At 42.7% G+C, this 25215-nt stretch overlaps 1 protein-coding gene across 1 annotated transcript in view; it reads left to right on the top strand.

Annotated features, from left to right (window-relative positions):
- Positions 1 to 25215, top strand: part of WWC1 (WW and C2 domain containing 1) — a 72209-nt gene that overhangs the window by 29485 nt on the left and 17509 nt on the right. Inside the window, exons 2-10 of the mRNA XM_063348720.1 lie at positions 4362 to 4471; positions 10502 to 10705; positions 12437 to 12513; positions 13434 to 13513; positions 14435 to 14564; positions 15095 to 15241; positions 16179 to 16252; positions 21282 to 21524; positions 22767 to 22856. Coding sequence (XP_063204790.1) covers positions 4362 to 4471; positions 10502 to 10705; positions 12437 to 12513; positions 13434 to 13513; positions 14435 to 14564; positions 15095 to 15241; positions 16179 to 16252; positions 21282 to 21524; positions 22767 to 22856 — 1155 coding nt within the window. The remainder of the gene's footprint in view (positions 1 to 4361; positions 4472 to 10501; positions 10706 to 12436; positions 12514 to 13433; positions 13514 to 14434; positions 14565 to 15094; positions 15242 to 16178; positions 16253 to 21281; positions 21525 to 22766; positions 22857 to 25215) is intronic.

Below are 25215 nucleotides of genomic sequence, written 5' to 3'. Positions count from 1 at the left end.
TCTTCTGAAAGCTGGATGAATGTATCGGGAGGTTTCCCTAACTGAGGAGGGTAGGGAATGCGTAAATCATTTTGTAGGTTTCCTTCCTTAGTTATAAGCACAGTGGGTGAAAGGGGTCCATTTTTCCAGATTGCTGCTTTAAGTCTAGCTACAGAGAGGACCTATTATATGATAATGTGGTTTGACTGAGTTGATGAGATTTTTCCAAAGCTCCTAGGAAGCTTTGTGAATTGCAAAGGAGATGTTTCAAAAGAAATAGTTCTGCAGATGTGCCCTAGCTTTAACTTCTCAAATGCAGGAACAGTCCTGTTTTATGCGGAAATACTGCACTAACTGGATCATGTCTTGCTGTGAGAAAAGAAACTTTACCTTTTGCTTGTTTAATCCGCTGTGCTACATTGTGGGTGTGCTTAGAGAGATGCTTGATTTTGGACACCTTCTGGAAAATTGGTTTATTTCAGTCTTCAAAACAACCCCTAAAATTGTATCTTAAAACAAGGAAATAATCTCCTTTTTCTTTTTGTGCTTTATTCATAGTCTGGCTCATATTGCTTGTCTTTCATCTGTGATTGTAGCATTGCTTCTTTGATTTGTGCTGGTTTTTCCTACAACAGCAAGGGAAAGGAGTTTAGAAGAGTAAGTCATTTGGTTATGAAGCTGCAGTTATTTGGGGAAATAGCTGTATGACATATGTTGTCTGTAACAAATGGAATTACTCTCTTAATTCTGAAACTAATTACTCTTCTGTTTGCTAGGTGAATGACAGATTTCTCCTTTAATGAATACTTACCCCTCTGTACAAATGAGATAGTCGCAAGCTTGCGGTCAGCCAGGGAGGACAGCGGTGGTCCGTGCTTGGTGGTGGGCGCTCCTTGTGAGATATGCTGAGAATCTGAATCTCAAAGGTGAAATTATTGTCTGTTTCTGAGCCTTAGTAACTGGCAAGTCTCCAGCTGGCCTGTGTCATCACTATAGCAGACTGATCCTGCCTTGCTTTTTCTCCCCTTTTTCCAAAACTCCAACACAAAGAACTGAATGAGTGGAGCTCATGCATTATGCTTCATATGGAAAATAGGAATAAGCATCCTGAAGTTGCTTGGTCCTGGCTTCCTATCAAGTCTGACAGTTCCTGAGCACATCTAGAAAGGAATTCAGCTGCTTCTAGCAAAATAGGACTGGACAAAAGCTAAACAGAAGCATTAAGAGTTTGGTATTAAACATTGGGGCATCAAAGTTGGCACTACAACACTATTCCCTGATGAAAGTAGTCCCGAGTCCTGGGGCTGGTAGTGCACTTAATGCTGTGTTGTTTTTTTTTTAAAAAAAGTTTGATTTTAATCTTAGATGTGATTCTTGAGTAGAATTCTGCTGCAGAAAACTCTGCTCAGTGTGTAATACAAATTAAGCTACTGAAGTATGTTTTATACCTGCAGCACACCCTCACCTAATATATTTTAAGTATAGGTTTAATTACTGCCCTGTGTTGAGGGATGTTTGCTTGGATCACTTGCCGAAAATGTTGAGCACTGTGGCTGGAACATGGGAAAGGTATGGATTCTAGTTTAATCAATCCATAGGGCTGGGTGGAAACTGCTGTACAAGGTTGGAGACTGCAAACCCAGGGTGAAATGACACCTCTTCTGACAAAGCTCTCTACAGAAGTAGCAAAACAGCAATCACAAACCCAATTCACAGCAGTATTTTGAGTGTTACTAATCGAACGACCACTTGGACTCTGCGTGGCCTAGATGGCACACTCTTGCCCTTCTGACTTTAAATATATTTTTACAAATAAATAAATATAACTGTTCCTCCTTTCCCTTGTTCCAAATAACATCTAATAAACATTGAATTTAGGCTTTACCAGTGAAAACTTTTCACTGATTTTTTTTTCTTTTTCTTATAAAATACTTGGCCACGGAAGAACAATGTCATGCTTATCAGGGCAATCAAACAATTACAACACAAGTCCTCAGCAGTTACACTGAAGTACCATCAAGCTGGTTTTCCTGATGTGTGTGAATTTGAGACCAGCCCTTGGACAGCTTTTAAAAATCAGCTTGATTCTGAAGTGTCAAGAAAATAAGCAGAGACCAGTTCTTGCGGTTGTCTTTGGTTTGGTTTTTTGGTTTATCTCTTTTTTTTTTTTTTTTTTTGCAAGCGCATGACCGTCCTGAAGATGCTGAGGCTTTTCTGCAATTGTTTTGGTAGGCTTGAAGGAGCAAGCACCCTCAGGAGCGCTCCCAAGGAGCCTGCTTTGACCAGGGGGGCTATGCTGCGGTCATGCAGGGCAAGCTGTGTTCCCCACTACCTGCCGTGTCATTCCAGCGTGTCTCTGCCCCTCTAAGGGATGAGAGCAGGTCCTGCGGAGTCTGGCATTCAGCACTGCTCCTTCCCTCTTCTTTGCCTGTCCTCCTTCCATTTGCTTTTATTTAATGTTAGCAGTTCAGTGTTCAGAGAGGTGAAAGTGCCAAGTTAAAATTGCCGACACGTTTGCAACAGCATTTTCGTCCGTGTTATCTCCAGAGAGTTGCTTGTATCTAACCTTGCTCTGCATTTTTACCCTTGTGCGTCTTTGACTTGATCAACTCAGAGCAGCACGTACTGGCCACCCTGGGGCTGAGGAAACGGCTTGGTCCACAGGGGAAAAAAGTGGGATAAAGGATAGGACTCAGAAGTGTTGAGATTCTGTTTTATTTTCAGGTAATCTCTCTTTTCTATACAAACATGCTTTTGGGTAGTCAGTCTAGATTAAGAACAGTAAAAATAAACTATTGAGAAGGTTTCACAGTTTGATGTTGTGAAGCTCGAATTATTTTTTTGCACTTTTTTGCTTTAAATTTAATTGAAGTTTTCCGAGAAAATAGTGGTTCAAGCACTGCTTCAGATGGCAAAGGCAATAATTTGAAGGTGAAATGCAGCAGCAGGTACTTAAAGATCTTAGTGGCTTACAAAGCTTTTACAGAAATGTGCTCACCTCATTCTTAGCATATGCTATGACTTCCAGATCATTTCTTGGGGGGAATTATGTTAGTCGTTAAATGTTGATTTTATTTTGAACCTCTTATGGTTGGAGGGTTTTTCCTAAAATTCCCCTGTACACTAATGAGTGACTGTAAGATGTTAATATGAGGCTATCAGTTGGTTGGTTGGTGCCTTTAGATGAAGCGTGCTCAAAACTTAATAAAACTCCTTATCTGCTCAATTACCTTTGGATATGAAAGACTTTCTGCAAATCTGTTCAGTTTCTTACAGCGGGTTGGAAACTTGCTTTCTTAGCCACCTTACCTTCCTGTGGCATGCCGCTTGTACGTGGCAGAGTTCGGTACAGTTCCATGGCTGCTTTTTGACCATTTGCTCATAGCATGTGCAGCGTAAGTGCTGGAGGGGGGCTGTCGTGCTTTACGGTGTCCTCTGCATTCTGCCCAAAGGGCTCTTCTGCTAAGTCCGATTCACGGGCCCCAACACCAAGTGATGGCCCTCCTTCCAGACAGGCCACGTTGGGGTTGTGCAATGGATCTATGGGCCTGTGGCGTATTATGCTGTTGGCAGCTGGATCTGTGAGATACCTGCAAGCTCAGTTCTTCCTGGCTTGTACCTCCCTGCAGTGATACGTTTGGTTAGTAGTTTTGTTGGGAGCAAAGGGAGGAAAGGGGCGTGATTTCAGTGACTAAAATCTGTGGGGTCCCTCAAAGAGTGGATGCTCTAAGCTTTGTTTCTAGCCACGGCACGCAAGCCTTCAGACTGTTGCTGGATGTGATCTCTAATATAAAAAACTCATCAGAGCAGTATTGCGGAAATACTTCCCTGTTTGGATGGAGTGGGTTACACGTTTTCAGGAAGCTGAGAAACTAATTCAGTTTGTCATTAATGAAACAGAACACATTGCAATGCAAATGAGTGGAGTTGCATGACAAGTGGTCCCACAGTCCTCAGCACTCGCTATTGATTGTGCAGTCTTAATTATTCATGCTATGCAAATTGCATTTCTCATCTCGCTCCTTCTTGTCTACATATTTTTGATACAGGACTTGCCTGCAAACAGCCCTGTTCTTTCACTTGAGAGACGAGGATTGTTTCTAGCAAAGTTCTTAATGTTCCTTTGTCGAGCGAGTACATGCGGAGTCAGGCAAGGCTCGGGAGCTCTGTCAGAATGAATTCATCTTACTGTAACTTCAGATGAAGAAAGGGAAGAGTCTTTGTGGAGTATTATTTGATAAGAACAAAAGCTTTAAAACAGTTTTCAACTTTCTTTGTTTTCTATACTGAAGCCCTTGTGGTACTTATTTTCTGGTCAGTTGTTTGGAATAGACATGTGGGAGCGTTCTTTTATTCATCCTAAATATTATTTTGCATTTCAGGTATACTAAACCACTAACCTTTGCAGACTGCATTAGTGATGAATTGCCGTTAGGATGGGAAGAAGCTTATGACCCTCAGGTTGGAGTTTATTACATAGACCACAACACCAGTAAGTGACATATTATTGTATTTTTGCAGAGTGATTGTTTTCTACCTGTGTTTAAAATGTACTTAACACAAAACCACAAAATGGGTAACTGTGTTTTAGAGTAGGTGAGATCTGCAGCCTGTGAAATCAAATCCTGTCCTTCTCCATCGTACAAGTTACTTCCCTCTCTAAACCAGGAATTTGAGATCTTTTAATTTGCAGTCTTCAAATCAGCAGTCATGTTCAAGCTAATAGCATGGACACACCTCCGAAAGATTTGGCTCTGCTGAGGAGTCTGACTAGGTAGCAATGATCTGGAGTTTGTCCTTAGCCTGGAATTTGTCCTTGTGGCAGGACCATTGGAAAGAGGGCAAAGGTCTTGTGTTCATTCCTCTGGCAGGGGGAGTGGAATGAGCTCCCTTTGCTGCAGGAGTTCACACTGCCTTTACTGGAGAGGAAGCTCTCAAGTGGGCTTGGGATGTCCTGAGAATTGTGCAAGTTGGAAAAGAGTTAAGTTCAGGCTTGTGGTATTTTCATTCTGTATCCCCAAACTAAGCCACTGCTTACTGTCTTTGTTAGATTACTTGAAAGACCAGAAGTGTTAAGCTTTATAAGCTGATTTGAATTATAAAAAAAAAAATAAATACAGAACTTGATATATCATTACAGACATTGTTAGGCAATGTGTATTGGGTTGTGCTAGAACAAGTCCCCTGAAAAAAGTTATAAACAAAATAAATCAGTGACTCTGATTCTCTTTACAGAACAGCTCCAATTGCAGTCCAGAAGTTCACAGCAGAACCATGCCCAGACCCTTTTGGAGGTGCTTGTAACTCATGCAAAGACAAAAGCTTTTAAAAGACAAAAGTGCCTTGAAACTGTTGGGTTTTGGGGTGTTTTTTTGTGTTTTTGTTGTTTGTTTTTTTTTTTCTTCAATTGAGAACTCCAGCAATTTTTTTCAGCAAGTCATGAGTTCTTTTTTAAATAAAAATGTGGATGTCGTTTTTTTGGTGGTTTTTTTTTTTCTTTGGCTACCTTCACACCCTTCCCTTTTTCAGAAAAGCCACATTTGCATTTGGCCTGAGACTGTACCTTCTAGGTTTTAGCAACTTCTCTTGGGTATTAAAAATGCAGAATGAAAAAAGCCTATTCTTAAAAAGGACTAACTACCCTCTGCGACACAAAGAGCAAATGTCTCCAGATGTGAAGGTGACACAAATATTTTTACATAAAGCTTATGTCATCCCAATATCACAGTATGCGCATATCTTTAAATGGGTTTATCCTAATTATTTTTCTGTGAGGCAGGGGATGTTGATTTTTCCATTTTCAGGAAAGGATAGTGGGGAAGAAAGGGTAGACAAGCCTCCAGAATCACAGAAAGGAGATCTGCAGGGGAGAGGACTGGACAAACTTTGCTTGAGACGGTGCTAAATTGCAAGACACAAATTGGGGTCTCCTGTAGGTCTGTAGGACCCTGTCTTGTGTCCCTTGCACTTCCAAAAGAAAGCACTCTGGAGAGTTAACGATGAGGTTGCCTTTTAAAGATGGTCTGAATCTTAATGCTTTTTCCAGTCTCTCACTTGGGTCTGGGTTATTCCTGTGCTGACCACGCTTACAAAAGGAGTAAGAGCTGAGTTTAGAAGTCTTGGTAAGGCTTTTCTTAACTTCAGAAGTCTTGACTTCTGAATGATTTAAATGTTTTCATGACTGTGTGCCGCCAGGAAGAGAGAAGAGCCTGGGCAAGCTCTCCAGAGGGGTCAAGACTATGATTGGATTTCTCTTCCCTTCTCTGGTGGTTGGAGGTTTGCCGGGATGGATCAGGTGCTGGGACGTGGGAGGTGCCTACCAGGGTGCTGCAGGCCAAGAACAGCCCAGAGAGAGGGGCATGCCACCTTCCAGTGTCTCTGAAGGGCTTTGCTGCATTTAGCAGCAGTGTTGGATTAAGAGGTTCCTGCCAATTCAGGTTTACCTGTACAAGGCTTTTGGGGAAGCTGTTTGTTCCTAGTGAAACAGCTGTGGGGCTTGGTGGTTTTTCCCTTGGATCAGTTCCCTCTGCTGGTTTATCAGGCAGTGACATTGCTGTAGATGTAAGCCTCTGCAGTTGCTGCAGGAGCTGGCATCGTCCCCAAGAGAAATAATATTCAGCCCACCTTCTGAAGTGGACATCAGGGTCACCTCTGACTGCAGGAAAAACTTGGCTCCAGTAAAATGAGAGGATGTATCCAAGAGTCTTTTCCTTGTCTCCTCTGAACTTTCTCTTCACTTTGAGATGTATTTTTATTTTCTCATTTGTCTTCCTCCCCTATCCACACTGGAGAAAGCTGAGTGCTTGTTGTCAGCGTGGCCCATCCTAGCCAAAACTGTGGCATTAACTTACTCTGCTGGCATTCCCCTAGACACGGATGGCTAGCTGTGGTCCTGGGGGGACGCAGTCCAGGTACAGGATAAAAGACCTTGATTTGAAGCCTGCTGTGGCACATGCAGGCATGTTGGACCTCCTGAGTGTTTCAGCTAGCAGAAACAGAGGTGGTGGAGTCTCTGTCTCTGGAGACATTCCAAACCCGCCTGGACGCGTTCCTGTCCAACCTGCTCTAGGTGACCCTGCTCTGGCAGGGGGGTTGAACTAGATGATCTCCAGAGGTCCCTTCCAACCCTGACGATTCTGTGAAACTGCAGCTTGTAGGTGGGATGAACCAAACATGATCTTAGTTGTACATTTGAGTTGTCCGTGGGGTGAATGCCCAAAGATCTGGTTGCAGGTCTGAGCCCTGCGTGGTCCGGGCAGTTATCCCTGGTCTGTGCCTCTCAAAAGCACCACAGGCTTCAAAGGGCATGCAGAGAAGGCTTCAAACCTGGTTAATAGCAGCAGCTCTTAAAAAGTTTCACTTCCATGGGATGTCACAGGCTACAAGACTTGACATAGAATTTCAATTAAAAGGTTAAAAAGAGAAGCAAAATCATGACCCTGTTTTTTATGCCAGCTCTAATCCAAATCATGATAAAGCAAACCATATCCACTTACCTTCAGCTAATCAAGAGCCTCATCGTTGTGGCTGATGTTGAAGTATCATCTGGAGAGTGTCCAAAACCTTCTTTGGCGCCAAGGTCTCTTGCAGATTCCCTGCGCAGGAAGGAAGCGTCATCAGAGGGTGTGAAGGGAATGGAGGCACGTTGGTTCTTGCTGTACACTTGAAGTCTGTGAGACTAATTATCAGAAACGAGCCCAAGGACAGACCTAAATTAAATCTAAAGCCAGGAGACATTAAAAAAACTGAGATGGAGAACACTTCTAACCTTCTCTCTGAGGCAAAATAAATACAATTAAATTGAGCTGAGTACCCAGAATATTCCTAATACAGTATTAATGCACAGCCCTGAGTGTCTCTCTAGGGGAGAACTTCTTTGGAATTTGATTTGCACAAAGAAATGGTGATTTTCTTGCCAGATGCTGATGCAAGCATAGTAAGACTACATTCTTCGAACATGAAACAATCAGATTTATTTATGACAAGCTCAACATTAAATTAAAAATTCACAAGACAACAAATGATGTAATAGCCTGCATTTCTGTAGTCCTTTCATCTAACTTTTGAACGTACTTTGTGTTTCTCAGTAGCTGGGGCAGATCAAGAGCCCTTGGCCAACGTTTTCATAGATTGTTATTGCATGTTTGAAAATCAAAGTGGCACCAAGGGGATACAGTTAGTGCTGTGGTTACTGAAAAGGTTGAGGTGAATGTTGAGAAAAACGGGAACAAAGCAGTTTTGGTAATGAAGCGCGTTGTCCATCCCCTCCGCGAGCTGGCTGCCAGGCATTCACTTTGTCGGGTGGTGTATACGCTTGGGGCAGCGTCAGTGTTTCACCACCTAAGGGAGGTGTTCAGGACTGTAGATTTTTACAGTCGTCTCCTGGTTGCTTATAATGGAGGGACTCCCCTGCAGCAGCTTCTGCTGTCCTTCTTGCAATTATCAGAAGAATGGGCTGTTAGTTTAAGGGAAAACTGGAAATAACCAAGCTCGAAGAAGCCATAGGTACAGGTAGACTTATGACCCAGTGTCCTGAATTAGACTTCAAGAGTTGTGGGTACGTTGCCAACATACTCATTAAGCTTGAAATTAAGAGTCCTGAGTCATTGGTTGCTGGTGCTTGTTTGTGCAGCCTGGCCCGGGCAACCTGCGTGTCTGGGAATACGGGGACATCTCTCTGGGGAACCTGCACCAGACTTTCCCCTTCTGGCTCACCTCTGGAGTAAAGGGCGTTATTCCACCTGGGTATGGGTAATGGTTATTTGGAAAATGGGATTTGGGGGCAAGAATAGAGATGGGAGCCTGGGGTTTTCACACTCTTACAGTCGATACGCTGCTGTGTCTTTCTGGCTTTTCTTTTGCTCCCTCTATGAGAGACCACAGTGCTGTCTGGGAAGGTGCCAGCACCTACAGTTGGCACAAGGAGATGCTTTTTCATCAAGTTATTTTGGGGCAATTTTTTTGGTCCAGGCTTAGCTTTGGTATTACATCAGCTGAAACGTTGCTTCTGCTAGCAGGACTTTTTGTTGACGTGCTTCTACAAACTATACTGTTAGTGCCTTAAAAGTTTTCTTTTTTAATCATCTTTTGCAGCTTCTTTAAGATTTGCTATGTAACTTGAAATGCCATGTGTTCTTCCGGGTCTTGAGATCCTGTTAAAACAAGCTATTGCTGGAATATCCTGTAATTTTCTCCTCAGCATGATCATGGACAGCTTGTGAAAATGGTTGAGTGTCCATCCCTTGGGTAAAATCCTTTATTCCTAGTTCTGCTCCTAGGATTATTGTCAAACTGTTCTCTTCCCTAAATGCTGTGTATTGTGGTGTTAGTCTTACGCCCGACTCGCTTAAGAGCTGCTCATACCTTCCACCGTGGCAGCTTTTACTAAATATTTAAAGAGGCTCTTAAGATATGCAGATTAGATTCCTACTGATAGTTTCAAGCAGCTCTTTTATATTAATTATTCATTATGTGGTAACTGTGCGTCCTTATTCAAGCATGGTAGTTTAGACAGTTTAGAGCACTTAGTCGACTGAATATTGGAACCTGTTCCAAGCAAGAACATATAATAGCCTTGAAAGAGAAATGAAAAATATTTTGGACACTTCTTCACAAAACTGAGACAAATACTGACAATAAATTTGCCTAATTAGTATTAGGACTAGCTGTATGTCTGTGACCTTATGCGTTTTTCATTATTAGAAACCTGAAAAGCAATGTATTGGTTTTGTTGGGGTAACAGAGATGGAAGTGGTGTAGCTGTTTGTGACTGCGTTGCCTACGTTACCAAAAAATATTTTTCTTAAACTCCGCCTCCTGTATTCTGCAGTGATTTACTGCTGTGCCCGCTTTCAGTAAGGAAATGTTTATTCCTCTTCTGAGACTCTGTTTATGTCGTTTGAGATGCTTTCATGAATGTATTCCGTGACATAACGAGTCTTTATTTTTATTTACCTATGGAATCTTGAGTGAGAAGGTTTTCTTTCCCCTCTTTGATAAAAGGCACTTGGCAGCCAAAGAGGACGGGCAGAGCTGTAATTGCTTTCATGTTGTCAGATGCAGTATAATGCAGTCATGTGGCAATGATGTTTTCTGAAAGTTTTTTATCAGTGAAGTAGTAGAGGTATTTTATTAGTAATGTTATAAAGCAGTTACAGTAAAGATAAGTCTAACAGTCAGTGTCAGTATCTTGGAGCTTGTGTGTGCCTGTGCTCGTGTGGATGTTCTAAGAGGCAGAACCAGGTTGGCCTCAGCAGCAGAGGGCTTGGAGAGTTGGGTGATGATTTTGTCATGAATTATTCTATATGGTGATTCAGCATGGTAGAGCTCATTGGAGTTCATTGAGGATCAGTGGTGACCTCCTAAGAAAAAAAGGAAAATGTCATTATTCCCCTTTTTTATGGGGCAAGGGGCTATTTTGAAGTATTGCCATAAGTGGTGGAGCATCTCCAGGCAGCAATACAGCTGTACAAAAGTGTAACTGCTTTCCATTGATCTTTCCTCCTTCTGCTTTCTCTCCAAGAAACTACACAGATAGAAGACCCTCGTGTGCAGTGGCGGCGGGAGCAGGAGCATATGCTGAAAGACTATCTTGTCCTGGCCCAGGAGGCGATTGCTGCGCAGAAGGAGATCTATCAAGTGAAGCAGCAGAGGCTTGAATTGGCCCAGCAAGAATATCGGCAGCTGCATGATGTTTGGGAGCACAAACTGGGCTCTCAGACCAGCTGTGAGTAGTTAGTCAACTCGTATCCAGTGACGTGCTCAGTCATGGACCCACTAGGACAGGAAACTGCTTGAAGCTGGTCCTCTGATAGAGCACTGGGATGTGTTGTGCTGTGGCACTCGCCACGTTTGCTCAGTTTGTCTCAAAAGCAATAGCTGCCTAGCACCCGTTTGATGAAGGGTAATTGCTAGGAAACGCTATTGCAGTTGGCTCGGTCACTGGAGTCGGTGTGCAGATTTTCAGCATGGGCTTAGGCAGATGTGAAAAAATGTGGTGGTTGGCTCAATGTGAAAAAAAATAAAGTTAGGTGGTATTTTCTGTGATTCTTCTGTCTGAAGTATAGAAACAAGGCAAGAAGGCTCATCTCAGATAGCATTCCTAGGCCCTTTTGGAGTTTAACATCCCAGGCAGTTGGGTAACTGTCTTGGGGGGATGAGGGTCTGTGTTTTGTGCCATGTAAAAGCTAACATTGCTGGATTATCTCTCTGCATATGGAGAACGTTGTTTTGTGCTCCCTATTCTTTGTCACACAGGAAACATCAATACCCGTTGCTTCAGGAGTTGGTGCAGAAATGTTTATAGAAGGCCAAATTTCCTCTTTATTGTTACTAGTTAGGAGGTAGAAAATGTCTAGAGGAGGGTTTATTTCCTGCAAGTCTTCCAGAATTTTTTTTTATAATCCTTAGTACTGCAGACTTTTTATGTTCTTGCTAGCCACATCAATGGACTGACCTCCCCCTGCTTCGCCCTTGCTATGTTATGTCTTATGGTGGTGAATTCCACTGGCTAACCCTGTGCCTGATGTTAAAAAGTATTTAAGTAGTTTTCTGTCAATTGAAGGTTTCTTATTTGACTAGGGTCCTGTCCATCATCTCTGAAGTACAGGTTTTGGTCTTTTCTTAAGAGCACTCTACCCTAGTACTGGTATACCGGAGCAGTACACTAAGAACACCAAGAACATGAACTACATTGGCGTGATGCGATCTGTCTTTAAAAAGACACCCAAACAGAAAACTAGAAATGCTTTCCCGTGTTTTATAGGGCATAAACTGATGGCTGCAAGGATCAAAATATCTCCCTTGCCTACAGCTACCTCTAGCAACATTGCTCATTGGGGAGCTTCTGTACCTTCTGAACCAGAAGGGTTTTAACCGCTGCTGAGAAGAGAAATCTGCTCTTAATGGGACATTGATTTAATGCGGTGTGACACACTGTATGATTGGTCATGTCCTCCAGGCTGTAAGAAGGCTTGCAGCGCATTTTTCAGTTTCTTCTCATTCTTTGCTTTTCTTTGTTTCCAAACATTCGGTGGATTGTTTACTCAACAAGAAAGTCTGAAAAATAAATAAATAAAGTAAACCTTTATGCAGTGCCTGTCCCTTCAGTTCTGTTAAATCCCTTTGGAAATGCGGGGAGCTACACTGTTGAGTGGAGTGAACGTGTTTGGGAGTCTGAGTTAAGTGTGTTAACCTGGAACAAATCAAGACTTTGGAGATGCGGGACATGCTCTGGCCTCTTTGGTTTACACTTTTTCTGGAGTACTTGACTGCACTATTGTCTTTCCCTGCCTTTGAGGGGTGAGAAGAGATCCGGAAAATGGGTAAAAGGCCTGCATCAGTGATGTGTGGAGATCTGGGTGTGCAGGAGCGATGGGAGGTCTTGATTTGTGATGGGGGTGGTAGAAGAGTAGGGAGGAAGGTAGAGCTGCTGAACCGAGTGTTGTGTTTGTTCTAGTGCTCTCTGGCTCATCGTCAAGTTCCAAGTATGACCCGGAGATCCTCAAAGCGGAGATTGCTACTACAAAATCCAGGGTAAGTAGTACGAACGGACCTTGGCTTGCCATGAGTAATCTTCTGATATTTCCAAACCTCGTGGCAAATACTAAAAGGAGATGCCAAAGCAGTTGAAAGAGCTAATGTTGCCATTCTTAATCTAGGAGATAATTTATCAGAATTCTCAAACGTTGCCGACTTAAGAGTTTGAAACCCTTTTTTTCCCTTAGACTTTAGACTCCCTTGGAAGCTGGCAGTACACGCTGCTGCACAGCTGGGCTGTGGGGTATGGAGCTGCGTGCCGGCTCCTCGGTGTGCCGCAGCGCTGGGGAGCTGAGAGCTCTCTCCAGGGACTGGCAGCTGTTTTGTCGTGGGCTTAGTGCGGGTTGTTAGCAGCGGCAGTGCGTGTTCCCGTTTGGGAAGAAGAAAGGACTAAAGTAAAGTAGGTCAGTCTGGCCTCTGTGGAGGAATATAAAACAGCGAGCTGTAGGGTCAGTGGATTTACAATATGTATTATCATCCTGCTGCGTTACTCATGCAGTGGGGCCTTTCAGTTTGGTATCTTGGAGGATGGCTTCTCTCACTGCAGTGTAACTCCCGTCCTGATGCCTAATGGTTGTTTTTTTTCAATGACTTGGGACGGTGTTAAACATTACTGAGTAAAATCAACATGTGTTTCATTCCCGTCTCTTTTGAGTTTTTCTCAGCTTTTCTGCTTATGAGGTTGGAACTTCCCTTGAGCCCCTTATTAAGTGGCGTAATATCTGGGAACTGGATAAATCCCTAGCCAGTGATAGTGTCCTGATGAGGATGCAGTCAGGGCTGTTGAGATGAACTGATTATCTGGAAGCTTTCTTTAGAGTACTGTCTACACTGAGCAAGTTTTGAATCGAATGAGTAGTGCTGTACCTAAATATTCATATAATGTATCATTCTAAAAATGTGACACCTTGTTATAGGTTAATAAACTCAAGAGAGAAGTAGCTCACATGAAGCAAGAGCTCCAGTACAAAGAGCATGGATTTCAGACACTGAAGAAGTAAGTTTGTTCTCAAGATCTTATTTTGAGTAAAGAACATGTCTGGCTTGTAATGCATCCCCCTCCACATTTATAAATAGCTGCCTAAATAACGTAAGCTGAAATATGTTGCTGCTGATATCTTTAGGCATATGCAGCTGAAAACAGTACACAGCCATGGGGGTAGTTCTCTTAAATCAATGCCTGTATGTGATTGACCGCATCAGGACTGACTTCATGGCAAAAAGATTTTGAACCAGGATCTCACCAGTTCAGTGGTATTCTGTTTTACTCGGTATTGCTCAATATGGGTGACGCAGTACAGCCTATTGTCTTAGCTACAACAACTATTGTTTTAGGGCACTGAGGAAAAATTTGGGGTGGAGTGGAAGGGGAGGAAAAGTTTCGGGTGCTTACCTTCGTATGAATAGACATCTGGCATGTTTTAAATAATGTCACTGGTTAATATCTTATTTATTATAACTGCCGACTGTGTTAGAACTCCTTTGAGACGAGGCGAGGTTGTGCAAGCAAATACATCCGTGCAGCGAGGTCTGTGCCTCGTTTTTGAAATCATGACTGAAAATAAGGTAATTCTCATAGATGGCTAAGGTGATCCGCTCTGGGTTAGAAGCAAGGTAACTAGCAGCCATCTGACGAGGCATACTGGGGGGTTTCCTGTGCATCTTTGTCCTCCCCAAGGAGTCAAAGGGATGATGTGTCTAAAATCAGAGTTCTGAAGCTTAGTGTACTTCTGAGTGGAGTAAATTCAGCGGTGATGAGTGGGGTTCTTTGTTCTTCCTATTGTCTTTATTATACTTTGGAGTGTGTGTTTTCTTAAAAATTAACGTCAAGATGCATGCACCTAGGATGATTAAATTAACTGGACTTTATAAAGTGTTAGCTTACTGGTTTTTTTGGTTTTTTTTAATTTCCATGCAGAATTGACATGAAAATGTCTGATACTCAAGGTGGCTACAAACTTGATGAGGCACAAGCCATTTTAAGTGAAATGAAAGCTCTCAAGAAGGCCATCACATCAGGGGAGAAGGAAAAACAAGACCTCATTCAGGTATTGGAACAGGATGATTTGTGTCACCATTGCTATCAGATTGAATTTCGGAGAAGTAATTTAAGTATTTTGTATTTCAGATATGTAATTGAGATATTTATTAACACGTGTTAATTCTGTATCGTGGTTGGACTGCAGCCTTTTTGTTCTCCAGATCCTGGAAATAAGTAATATAAAATATAGCAACAGACAGTAGTAAGCACTTGCTTGCGCGTTTGTGTCAGGCTTTATTGGTCAAGAATGAGCCAGTGTGACTGTAGTGCTGTCAAGGAGCAGATCAGGAGAAACCATGAGAACGCTGTGGCCCCCTTGGTCTGCCATCTCCAGCAGAGAGCCTGTCTGTCTGGGCAAGATGGTGTGCTAATGCCCCTGGGCTGCAACCCAGCCGTGCCTCACCTCGTGTTTGCGGAGTCTGAGTGCGCACAGTAAACGTGGTCAGATCTTAATCATGTAGTTTAGGCTAAAGCTATGTAGATGCTGAGGTACTTTGAGCAGAAGTGAGCTCACCTCATGACTTTTTATGATTTTAGAGCTTAGCCAGGTTAAAAGACAGCTTTGTGAATGACAGAGGATCCCAGTCAGACTTGTGGGCCAGCAGCATGTCCGTGGAAAGCTCCAGCCCTCTGTTACCCCGGCAGTACCTGGATGTCAGCTCCCAGACGGATGTTTCAGGAAATGTGAGTAACGCATGAGAAACCAAGTGCATGTGGAGACATTCCTCTGAACTCCATGTAGTACTGCCTTCATAGGAGTTTCCAGGCATGGGCACATCTACGAAGTGGTACCTTCTGGTTTAAAATTCAGTGTCACCTTCATTTTTGTGTGCAATGTTAATGGATCTCTAAAGGCAACCTGCTGTTTCCCCGCACTGTCTCTAATAGAACAACCCATGTGGGAATAAAAGGGAAGGAAGTTTTATTTTGCCTGTAGGTTTAACTTCTTGTGATACAAATACTCCCTTAGCTCTCTATAGCAGTGATGTGCTGCTAGACAAGAAACATTCAGCAGCTACGTATGGGCTAAGCCCTAATGAGGACTCTTCCCTTAAGAGTGCGTTTGGCTTTTAGCGCGTTACGAGTGAGAATGATAGCACGTGTGCAGATATTTTGATGCCATCAAATGTGTGGTACTCATAAACCTTCAGTCCCACTCATGCAACAGGATCATAACTGTCAGGTTGGTGCCAGCCTCAGGAAGGGCTCGGTCAGCGCTGTGGGTACATGGCGTGTCTCACAGGACATCACAGAAGGCCCTCCTGTGAACCTTTACTTAAATGTTTGCAGCCACCTTCAGTAAGGGCCACACGTGTGACTAAAGATCTGCAGGTTTGGGCAGGATGGGATGTCCCTTGTCTTTAAGACTTCACAACCAAAGCAAGCTGTCATCCAAAACAAAATGCAGTGCGGCACTTAAAGATTGCAAACAGGGTTTTTAAGTATTTGAAGCAATCATGAAAAATTTAATCAAAGGCAATATTTTCCGAATCTGTGATAGGTTTTAACTAGTAAAGGAGTTTGACAAGAGCAAGTGTAACTTGTAACATCATCAATTTCAATAAGGAATATGAAAAGAGGAGTGATTATTAAGTTGCTGATTTTATGTTTTGTGTCTCAGTTCATTACCAGCAGCAATAACCAGTTGGCTGAGAAAGTGAGATTACGCCTTCAGTATGAAGAAGCAAAGAGAAGGTAATTCTTTGGGCTGTTGTACCTTTTGGCTGTTACACAGCTCTTTCTGAAGATACATTTTGCTAGCAAAAGTGCCACTCGGATCGAAACCCAGCATTACTGCTAAACAAACATGGTAATTTTTGAGCCAGTGAGGCAATAGCCTTTCTGGGCCAACGTTATCATTCAAGAAATAAATAACCATCCTAGAAATTACTAAGGAGTGACTAATACGTGAAGAATTCAGTCTGGCCACACCTGTGGGGACATAAGTGGTTTTGCTGCCTGTTGCCAATGCTTCCCCATTCCTAATAAGGAGTCTGTACCGCAAGGCATCTCCTTACCTGATCTGAAATGAAATGAGTGCATGGCTTTAAGTCAGATAAGGAGAAACATACGTTGCATTAACACCTACCTTATCAAAATATGGTCAATGACTACAATTTCAGAGCTCGTCTGCTTATCTGTAAGAATGTAAGTGTTCACCCTTGCCCTCTGATCTGAGATGAACGAAGAATAGATTTAAAAATATCATATCTACTTAGCAGGCTAATTTAGGCAACATTTTTCTGGGTTTTACTTTTTAACAGATAATAGCTAACACAACCGGTTAGAAAGTAACTGTATTTTTATGGATAAATACTCTAGTTAAACAAAAAACCAACAAGCAATATTTAGACTTTGGCTGGACTAGTCCTCATTCAGCAATGTAACCATCAGTGGTGGTGATTTCAATTTTAACTTCTCTAAAGGGACTTTGCAATTCCAGAAAAGCAAACTTCAGATGCATGTTACAATCTGTGTTTGCAATATATGTGAAGAGAAGGATTTTCCTCTAGTCTCTGGACTGGCTCCCAACATAAGAAGGACATGGACCTGTTGGAGTGGGTCCAGAGGAGGCCACAAAAATGATCAGCACCTCTCCTATAAAGGCGGGCTGAAAGAGCTGGGGTGGTTCAACCTGGAGAAGAGAAGGCTCCGGGGACACCTTCCAGTATCTGAAGGGGGCCTACAAGAAAGCTGGAGAGGGACTTTGTAAAAAGTCGCATAGTGACAGGACAAGGGGTAATGGCTTTAAACTGGAAGAGGCTAGATACAGATTAGGTATCAGGGAGACGTTTTTCACTCTGAGGGTGGTAAGCCCCTGGCCCAGGGTGCCCAGAGAAGCCGTGGCTGCCCTATCCCTGGAGGGGTTCAAGGCCAGGCTGGATGAGGCTTTGAGCAACCTGGGCTGGTGGGAGATGTCCCTGCCCAGGGCAGGGGGTTGGAACAAGATGATCTGTAAGGTCCCTTCCAACTCAAAGCATTCTGTGAGGAAAGGTGGGTCTGAATGGGCATGAACAATTGATGCTAAAATGAAAAGATCTCCAGCTATCAGAGCACTGTGGTTTTGACATAGTCTTCAGCAGGAGCTGCAGAAGCAAATACCTTAAGTGGTTTTAAGCTGGAACAGTACTATGGATATAGTGACTCACAAGGAACCTTCTGCTCCTGTGAAAATTCCTCCTTGTGATGTTAGAAGTGTTTCCTGTCCTCACAGCACAATATTAAAATGTTCCAAAAGCACAACAGAAGAGCAAGTGTTTTGCCCACGCACGTATTAGGAAGGGAGCCAATGGTGGAAATACATCTGTCTTATGAGCTCTGCACTATCTGGAAAGGTAAAAATTAAGCCCTTGCAATCAAGATGATCCCATATTGTTTAGGTTAGAACTACTAGATTTATTAAGGGCTGATGATTTTGAAAGTGGACTGTAGCAGACGCTGTTTATAGTATTGTTGTGGACCAGACTAAAGCCCCAGATGTAGGTGAATATCCTGCTGAACTTCACCATGCCGGAAGAAAAGTCCTTTTCTTTCACGACGCAGCGAGATGAGAGAGCCCTAAAGCAGATAATGTTAAACCTGCAAAAAAGAACAAAGGGCAACCACAGTGACAAACCTTTAGCTTAATTGGTTTGGAAACCGATAATGGGTATCCTGACAAAAGAGATGTCAGTGCTACATCTTAACAAGGAGATAGCTACTGCAGCGTAAATGTCATCAGGGATGCCACTAAATTATGTTGTACAATTTCAGACACATTGTAGTAACTCAGTTGTGTAGCCCTTGCACTCTGTGCACTTAGTTCCTCCAACAGTTAAACTTCCGCTTGGGTTTTGTGTGACTGGTGGTAACTCTGGGCGTTTAAAAGTATATTTTACAATCTCCTAAGATGGAATTTTTCCGTGTCAGCAGCATTGCAACAATAGTGGGTATTTGACTGGTCATTTTTTTGACCACAGCTCCGAGTTTGATTTTTTTTTTTTCCTGAAGAACAGAGGCTGATCTGATAAAGAATTGTTAATTAGTGGTTGTGGGTGCACATCTTAATGTGCACGTGGTCTGAACGATCTCCAAAGAGACTAAAAATTTTGCACGTTATGCCTATATCACAGATAAGTACCAGCTTTCCTCATTAAAAATAAAAAAAGAGGCTTGATATGACAATGAATAAATCATCCAACTATCTTTTCTAGGTGATGAGAAAACAGTTAAATAAAACTTGAACTTCCTGTTCTGTATTTCGCTAAACCTTGCAAGCTGGTGGCCATTCAGAAAGACTGTGTGACCCAAGCCCGGTATTGCTGGTTTTTTGCCATGCAAACCTAGCGTGGCTCGGCTGGGATATAGTTCAGACTCGGTCACTCAATGCTGAAAGGCTGGAGTTTTCAGCCAAATGCCAGACAGTCTGCAAAGCGTTTCTTTTGTAACGATGCTGTTTTATTGGAAAAATAGAATACATGAACCTCCTTTTAACTGAGAAGGGGAAAAAGAATGATGATTTACACAGGGTAAAACTTGAGGTTAGTGTAATAAAGCTGTTAGACTCGGAAATGCATAGAGGACAAATTCCAGTGGAAAAGCCACATCCATGGAAATGTATGCCAGAAGTGATCAGATTAGTGCCAGCCAATCCTCTTAAACTCATATCCCTTCAAAATGCACAGAGGAATTCTTGGATTATGAATTAATGCCACTGTTAATTCTTCATTGGAGCACAGTGTTTCACTTAATCAGGCACTCAAAAACAAGCTCCTAAGAAGACCTAAAAATAGTTGAGCTGTATATCTATCAATTATGGAACTTTAATTAGAGTAAGCAACCTGCTGTGGGAAATGGGTTTACAGAAAGTGAGGCTTCTCTTCAGAAAGATGATCTCTGGTCTCTCCTGTGATGGAGGAGGCAGGTCAGTCTGTGTGAGCCTAATCCTTCACAGGCTCTCTCGGGGATCGAGTTCCCCTTGGCCTCCGCAGCTTGGGAGACAAAGCTTTATTCTTCAAGGCCATTCAGCAGTGGTGTAGCTGCTGCTGCCCAGATCTGCGTCTTATTACTTACTCCACACTCTCTGGTTTTGCTAGTTGGCATTCAGTTTTGCTCTGTGCCTGCATGTGTGCTGGTTTGCTGGAGGAGGTGCACGCGTCCTGTGCGCTTCTCTAGCATAAACCAAATTCTAGAGAGAGATGAATGCAGATCAGTACCCACAACTATTTGTTGTGCCCAATTTAAGTTCAGTAATTCTGTCACCGGATTACAAAGCCCTTTTCAAAGGGAGATGAATATTGGACTTTCATTTTACGTGTACAGCATTTCACTTCCATTTCTTATGCATTTACTAAACCTGAGTGAGAGATTAATCTGAGTTAATTGTGTGAAGGGGCATGTATGCCTTGGCTCTCTGGTCTTCAGTCAGGTAATTATTTTTGCAAATATCTTGCCTTATATTGCAAGATACTTTTTCTCCTTCTTTGCCCTCTAAGCTTTTGTAATTTCTCCACCCCAGCCCACTCTGCCCTCCCCATTCCCTGCTCCCCACTCAGTCATTTTTGGTTGTGCGAGTTCCAGAAATGCAGGTCCTCAGTAACTCTAATTCAGCTTTAGCTGTACTATTGCTTCTCACCAAGCTACTGTGATCAGCTCTTCAGGTCACGAGGAGTTGTAGGTCAGTGAGTCCAAAGGAGACAGCTTCCTCTGGGGAGACTGACGTTACTGCCCTTGGTTCTGTATCCTCGCCCGCTGCTGGTTTTTTTGCTTCCCTCTGTATGTTGCATTGCAAAGCCGATCGTTTGTGGAGCGAACTGATGAGCAGTCCAGATACTTGGGAAATTGGGAATGAGCAGATAGTTGGAGTGAGCAACCTCCTTACCTGGCACGAGCTGTGCTGTCCTCTGCTGTCAATCAAAGCTCTTGCTAAATTCTAGCTCTGGGTTGCTGTTACTTTTAGTAATCATCGTCCTGTCTGAGATAATGTGGTATGGTGCTGAAGGATTAGCGACACGGGCTTTAAATGGAAATCTGTAATGATACCTCTAATGAAAATAGACTTTAAATTTTATGCAAATAAGTGGCTTTGGGTTTAGGTAGGATCGTATTGCCTCTTCGACTCACCACATCCTCAGGTGCACATTGCACCAGAAGTAGCCTCGCGCTTTAATGTGTCCCAAATGCTTAGTGTTGAGTCAATAGTTGGGTTCTTCCAGTAGCAGAATGCGTGTGATTAATTTCCTCATTGTTAATCAAAATGAGTTTCTAAAATTTTGAGTAACCACCGATCTTATCAGCCTATCTGAATCGTATATGGAGAGTATACAGTTCTTTTCCATAAAACTGATGAAAGATCAGATATTTACTGCATGACACTCTCCACTGTGAGGTCATTAGCTGTAAGGCATATGAAGCACCCTCTAATATATCTGACGGCTTTTTTTGAGATCCAGAATTCCTGTTACACTATTCCCGGACTGGTGGACACTGTGGGTTAGCTAGAGACTTAGTTTGCCAGTGGGAGCAAACCTGAGTTAAAATCCCATTCTGCACGTCAGCCTTCCAGCAGTGCCATCACTTGTCAGCGCCCTGGTAGGGAGGGCATGAGGGTGAGGGGGGTTGTCCCTGAGCTGAGAGCCTTCTTCAGGGCAGTGGAAGGTGTGGTTGGTCGTGGTTCACCTTCCTGTGTCTGTGGAGCAGTAGCTCAGACACTCCTCACTGAATAACTGCTTTCTTTTTGCTGCAGAATAGCAAACCTGAAAATACAACTGGCTAAGCTTGACAGCGAGGCCTGGCCTGGCGTGCTGGACTCTGAGCGGGATCGTCTAATATTAATTAATGAGAAGGAGGAGCTCTTAAAAGAAATGCGATTTATTAGCCCCAGAAAATGGACTCGAGGAGAGGTGGAGAGACTGGAGACGGAGAGAAGGCGCCTAGAGGAAGACCTTCAGGCTGCTAGAGACACTCAGAGCAAAGCTCTAACTGAGAGGTAGGTTACAGGCATAGGACCGAGCTTGCCTCGTTGGACAAGAGGTAACGGGGAGTGAGCAGCGACATCCCCCAGGTGAACGCTGAGAGCAGTGTTTCCAAGGAGACCGTTTCTACTTTTGAGGTTTCTGAAATCCTCTCCCAACAGAAACTGCCTGCCAGTCTTACTCCCCAGATGGGGAAAGGTGGTTGGTCCTACAAATGGATCCTCCATGAGAATGTAAGAAATGCTCAAAATAGCCTGGTATGATGTGAGTGTACTATAATGTTTCTGTATGCAGCCAGCTCCCTGCAGCAGCTTCTACAGTTGCTGTGCAGTCTGGAGCTTAGTAAATGTCAACAGATGGAATTTTAAATCTTTAAAATTTGGTGTTTGTTCTGAGCATCCTTGTATGTGATTCCTGTAGGAACTGGTATTTGACAGGGCTGTGGGAGTTGCATGGAATATCCTCTGAATCTGAAGTAGCTGAAAAAAATGCCAGCTATCCTCCCTAATTTCACTTGTGTTGCAGGGGAAGATCTCATGGGAATGTACAGTGAGGATGGATACTGCATTAGGCATTGCCTACAAGTGCTTTACAATCTGGGTGTATTAATGTGGATGGCTATGGCAATGTTGTTTTAGCTGCAGTCTCTTGAATACATATGGAATAGGCGTGTTGCATTCACTCTCTCTGTGGCTCTGTATTTTAATTTCTTCTACGTGCTCAGTGTCCAGGCTACACCAGTTTTCTACATAGTCTCTTCATGGTTTTGTCACGCTGGGAAAAATGTAGGCATCTCAGATGTTTCAGCTGCAGAACTTCTACCAGCCTGAAATACCTGTGTTTCGACAAATGTTTCCCATCTTGCCATAAGAGGAACACTTTAGTTTGTGATTTTTAGGATTATGGCCCTGTTCTAGTGTGCCAAAGAAATAGCATGTTTGTGGAGAAGGATTTCTCGTCTGGAGGCCTGTTAAGTTAGAGAATGAGCGCCCAAGTGGACGCGTTTGTCTCAAACCAGTTCAGGTGTGAAATGAAACTGAGATGTTGCTGAAGTCCGTAATTCATGTAAAGCCATAATGAGATGGTTAATAACTAAATCATGTAAACCTTAGTCATCCATGGGCCTTACCGAAAGCAAATGAAAGCATTTACACCTCTATTAGCACAGGAAGTATAAGAACGCAATAGTGTACAGTGAGTAAAATCTGCTGGACTTGTTTTTTTGAGGCCTGATCTTTTCTTCTGTCTTCCCTTAGATTAAAGTTGAATAGCAAAAGGAATCAGCTGGTCCGAGAACTGGAAGAAACAACGCGATTAGTTGCCATGTTGCACACTCAGCTGAAGAGGTATGTAACCTTTTACAGAAGTGGTAGGTGCTTTAACTGCACATGGTGTAACTGCCTTTCTCTGCTAACAATTTCATCTCCCAGCTGAGAGGTGTAAAAGGTCTTTCGGTTATAGTCGTGCCCTAAGACCCCTGTGTAGTCAGTGGAAAGAGAAGCCTCGAGGATTATGCGTCCCACTCAGTTTAGATAGGTCCTTCAGAATGGGATAAATAACCTTGTGGTGGTGCCTCTGACAACAGAAAGAGTTTCTGCAATCCCATCTATTTTGGACTAAGGATAGCTGAGATTTATATTCTACTAATGTTTGGATTACTGAAGTATCATATTAATAAAGTATGTTAAAGTCAGCTTAACACTCACACAGCAAGTAAAGTGAATCTTAGTAATGCAACTACACGTTACTGTATGAGTGCCATGATAGTATTTCTCTAAATTAATTCGAACTGTGTTGTGGCTTGCGGTGTAGACAATGTATTGAGATTTCCCTGAATCTGTTGTGGTTCATATGGCATATAGAAATGTTTCTGCAGTCGTAATGTGGTCTGGTTGTTCAGGCTGTAGTTTTGGAAGGGCACGGGATTACTGTTTCCAGACAAATGCATGACTGCAGGCAGTAAGGCCAAATCATCATTAGCTAAAATTATGTTTTTATCTTTTTTGATTAGGAAGAGAGTCTGGTGGGGTTTTTGTTTGGTTGAGGGTTTTCCTATTAGTGTGTATTGAATTTACTCTGTTTGTAGCTTCTGCTCCACTTGGATTCTGTTTCATTTTGTGAAGATGACACCGAAAAGACTGGAAAGAAATCATAGTGCAAGTCTGACATGTAAATAAGCCACCACGGAGAATAGCTATCTGTGATGCTCTTATGCAGTGGAAATGCATCATATTTTCATTTCATCTAGCTGATTAGGGATCTTTTGAGGTGACCAAGAAGCATGTGAAACTAATTTCTTCCTAACTATGTGCCCAGTGTTCTTGGCATGCTCCTTCATAATAATAAGCATTTGTTATTAACCCCATAATGCGAAATGTCTGGCATGCAAAGGTATGCACAAAATGAAGTTGAGCCCAGTTTGTTGATAGCGAAAAGGTTAATTAAAACTCCCCCTCCCTTTTGATGGTGTGAAATATGCTGAAAAGCTGTAAATTTATTAGTCCTCACCAGATCTATATATACTGCCAAAATGCAAAAACATGTATCATGGTTCAGTTATGTTTCACTCAAAAGGTTTTTTGAACAAACGTGGTACAGTGCACATCTGTCATACAAATGCAGAAGACATTTTGTGCCAAAATTGTACTAAATTCTGCATACTTGCCTTTTTTGCATAAGGTCATGGGCATAATTATATGAATGTAGCTTCTAGCTTTTACCCCATAAATAATAAATAAGGGATTATTAGGCTTATTAGCATCCTCACTGTTCTTCACTGGGGCAACTTAAGCCACTTATACATATGCAGAAATTTTTCAATAGCTAATCCATATCTGAAGAGAGGGTTAAGGGTCTTTAAACAGCCAGTAATGAGCAAGGTATTTAATATCTGGAGCCAGGAGTGTTGGTTTAAATGGAATTTCTAGGAATGGTATCTGTTGTAGTCAGTACGGGAAGATTTGTTGGGTCTTCTGAGCAGGAAACAGTGTGCTGTGGTGTCTGGCCTTTCTCATCTGGACAGACGTCTATTCAGCACCTGCTTAAAATTAATTTTGCTGCCAGTTATGTTCTGAAACTAGATCTCTAGGGATAAATAATTTGTGTGAACTGCTTTCACAGCCCAGCCCCAGCTCTTCGCCTTGCTCTCCTGGCCCTGCATTCCGTGTAGCAGTCTCTCACGTAGGTAAATCCTGCCAGTTTTCTGGTAACTGCTGGCTGTTGTGATCTCTGAGGGCCAGCTCCAGGCAGCTGTGATCTGCCTTTTGGCTGGGGGTCCAAGATTGAGGCAAATGGAAGAAAATTTCCATGCAGACAGACAGTTGGTTGCAATAACTTTGTCTTCTTGCGTGGGCCTTGGTTTTTGTGGCCTGCTTTGGAGATTAACAGGAACTGTAGAGATTTTTTTTTTCCAGACGGATGTGGGAGGAGGATGTTGTCACTAATTTTAAATTGGTTTGAAACTATTAATTAGAGTTGCTTTGGCTAAACAAGGACTCTTACGAGGTTGATATGGTGAGTAGAAAAATGTGTATGAACTATATTTGTTTTTAATTGAAAAGTGACCCAACTTTTCCACTGGGTAGGCTATGGTTCTGGATTGTTGTGGGGACTAATGCGTGTGGCCTGAGCTAACAAAATAAAACATACCACGTGGGCTTAGAGATTTGGTGACATTGCAGCGTTTCCCTGAGAAATCAGAAGATA

The sequence above is a fragment of the Chroicocephalus ridibundus genome, chromosome 11 (genome assembly GCF_963924245.1).
Source record: "Chroicocephalus ridibundus chromosome 11, bChrRid1.1, whole genome shotgun sequence".
Lineage (NCBI taxonomy): Eukaryota > Metazoa > Chordata > Aves > Charadriiformes > Laridae > Chroicocephalus > Chroicocephalus ridibundus.
This window is presented reverse-complemented; position numbering and strand designations above follow the sequence as displayed.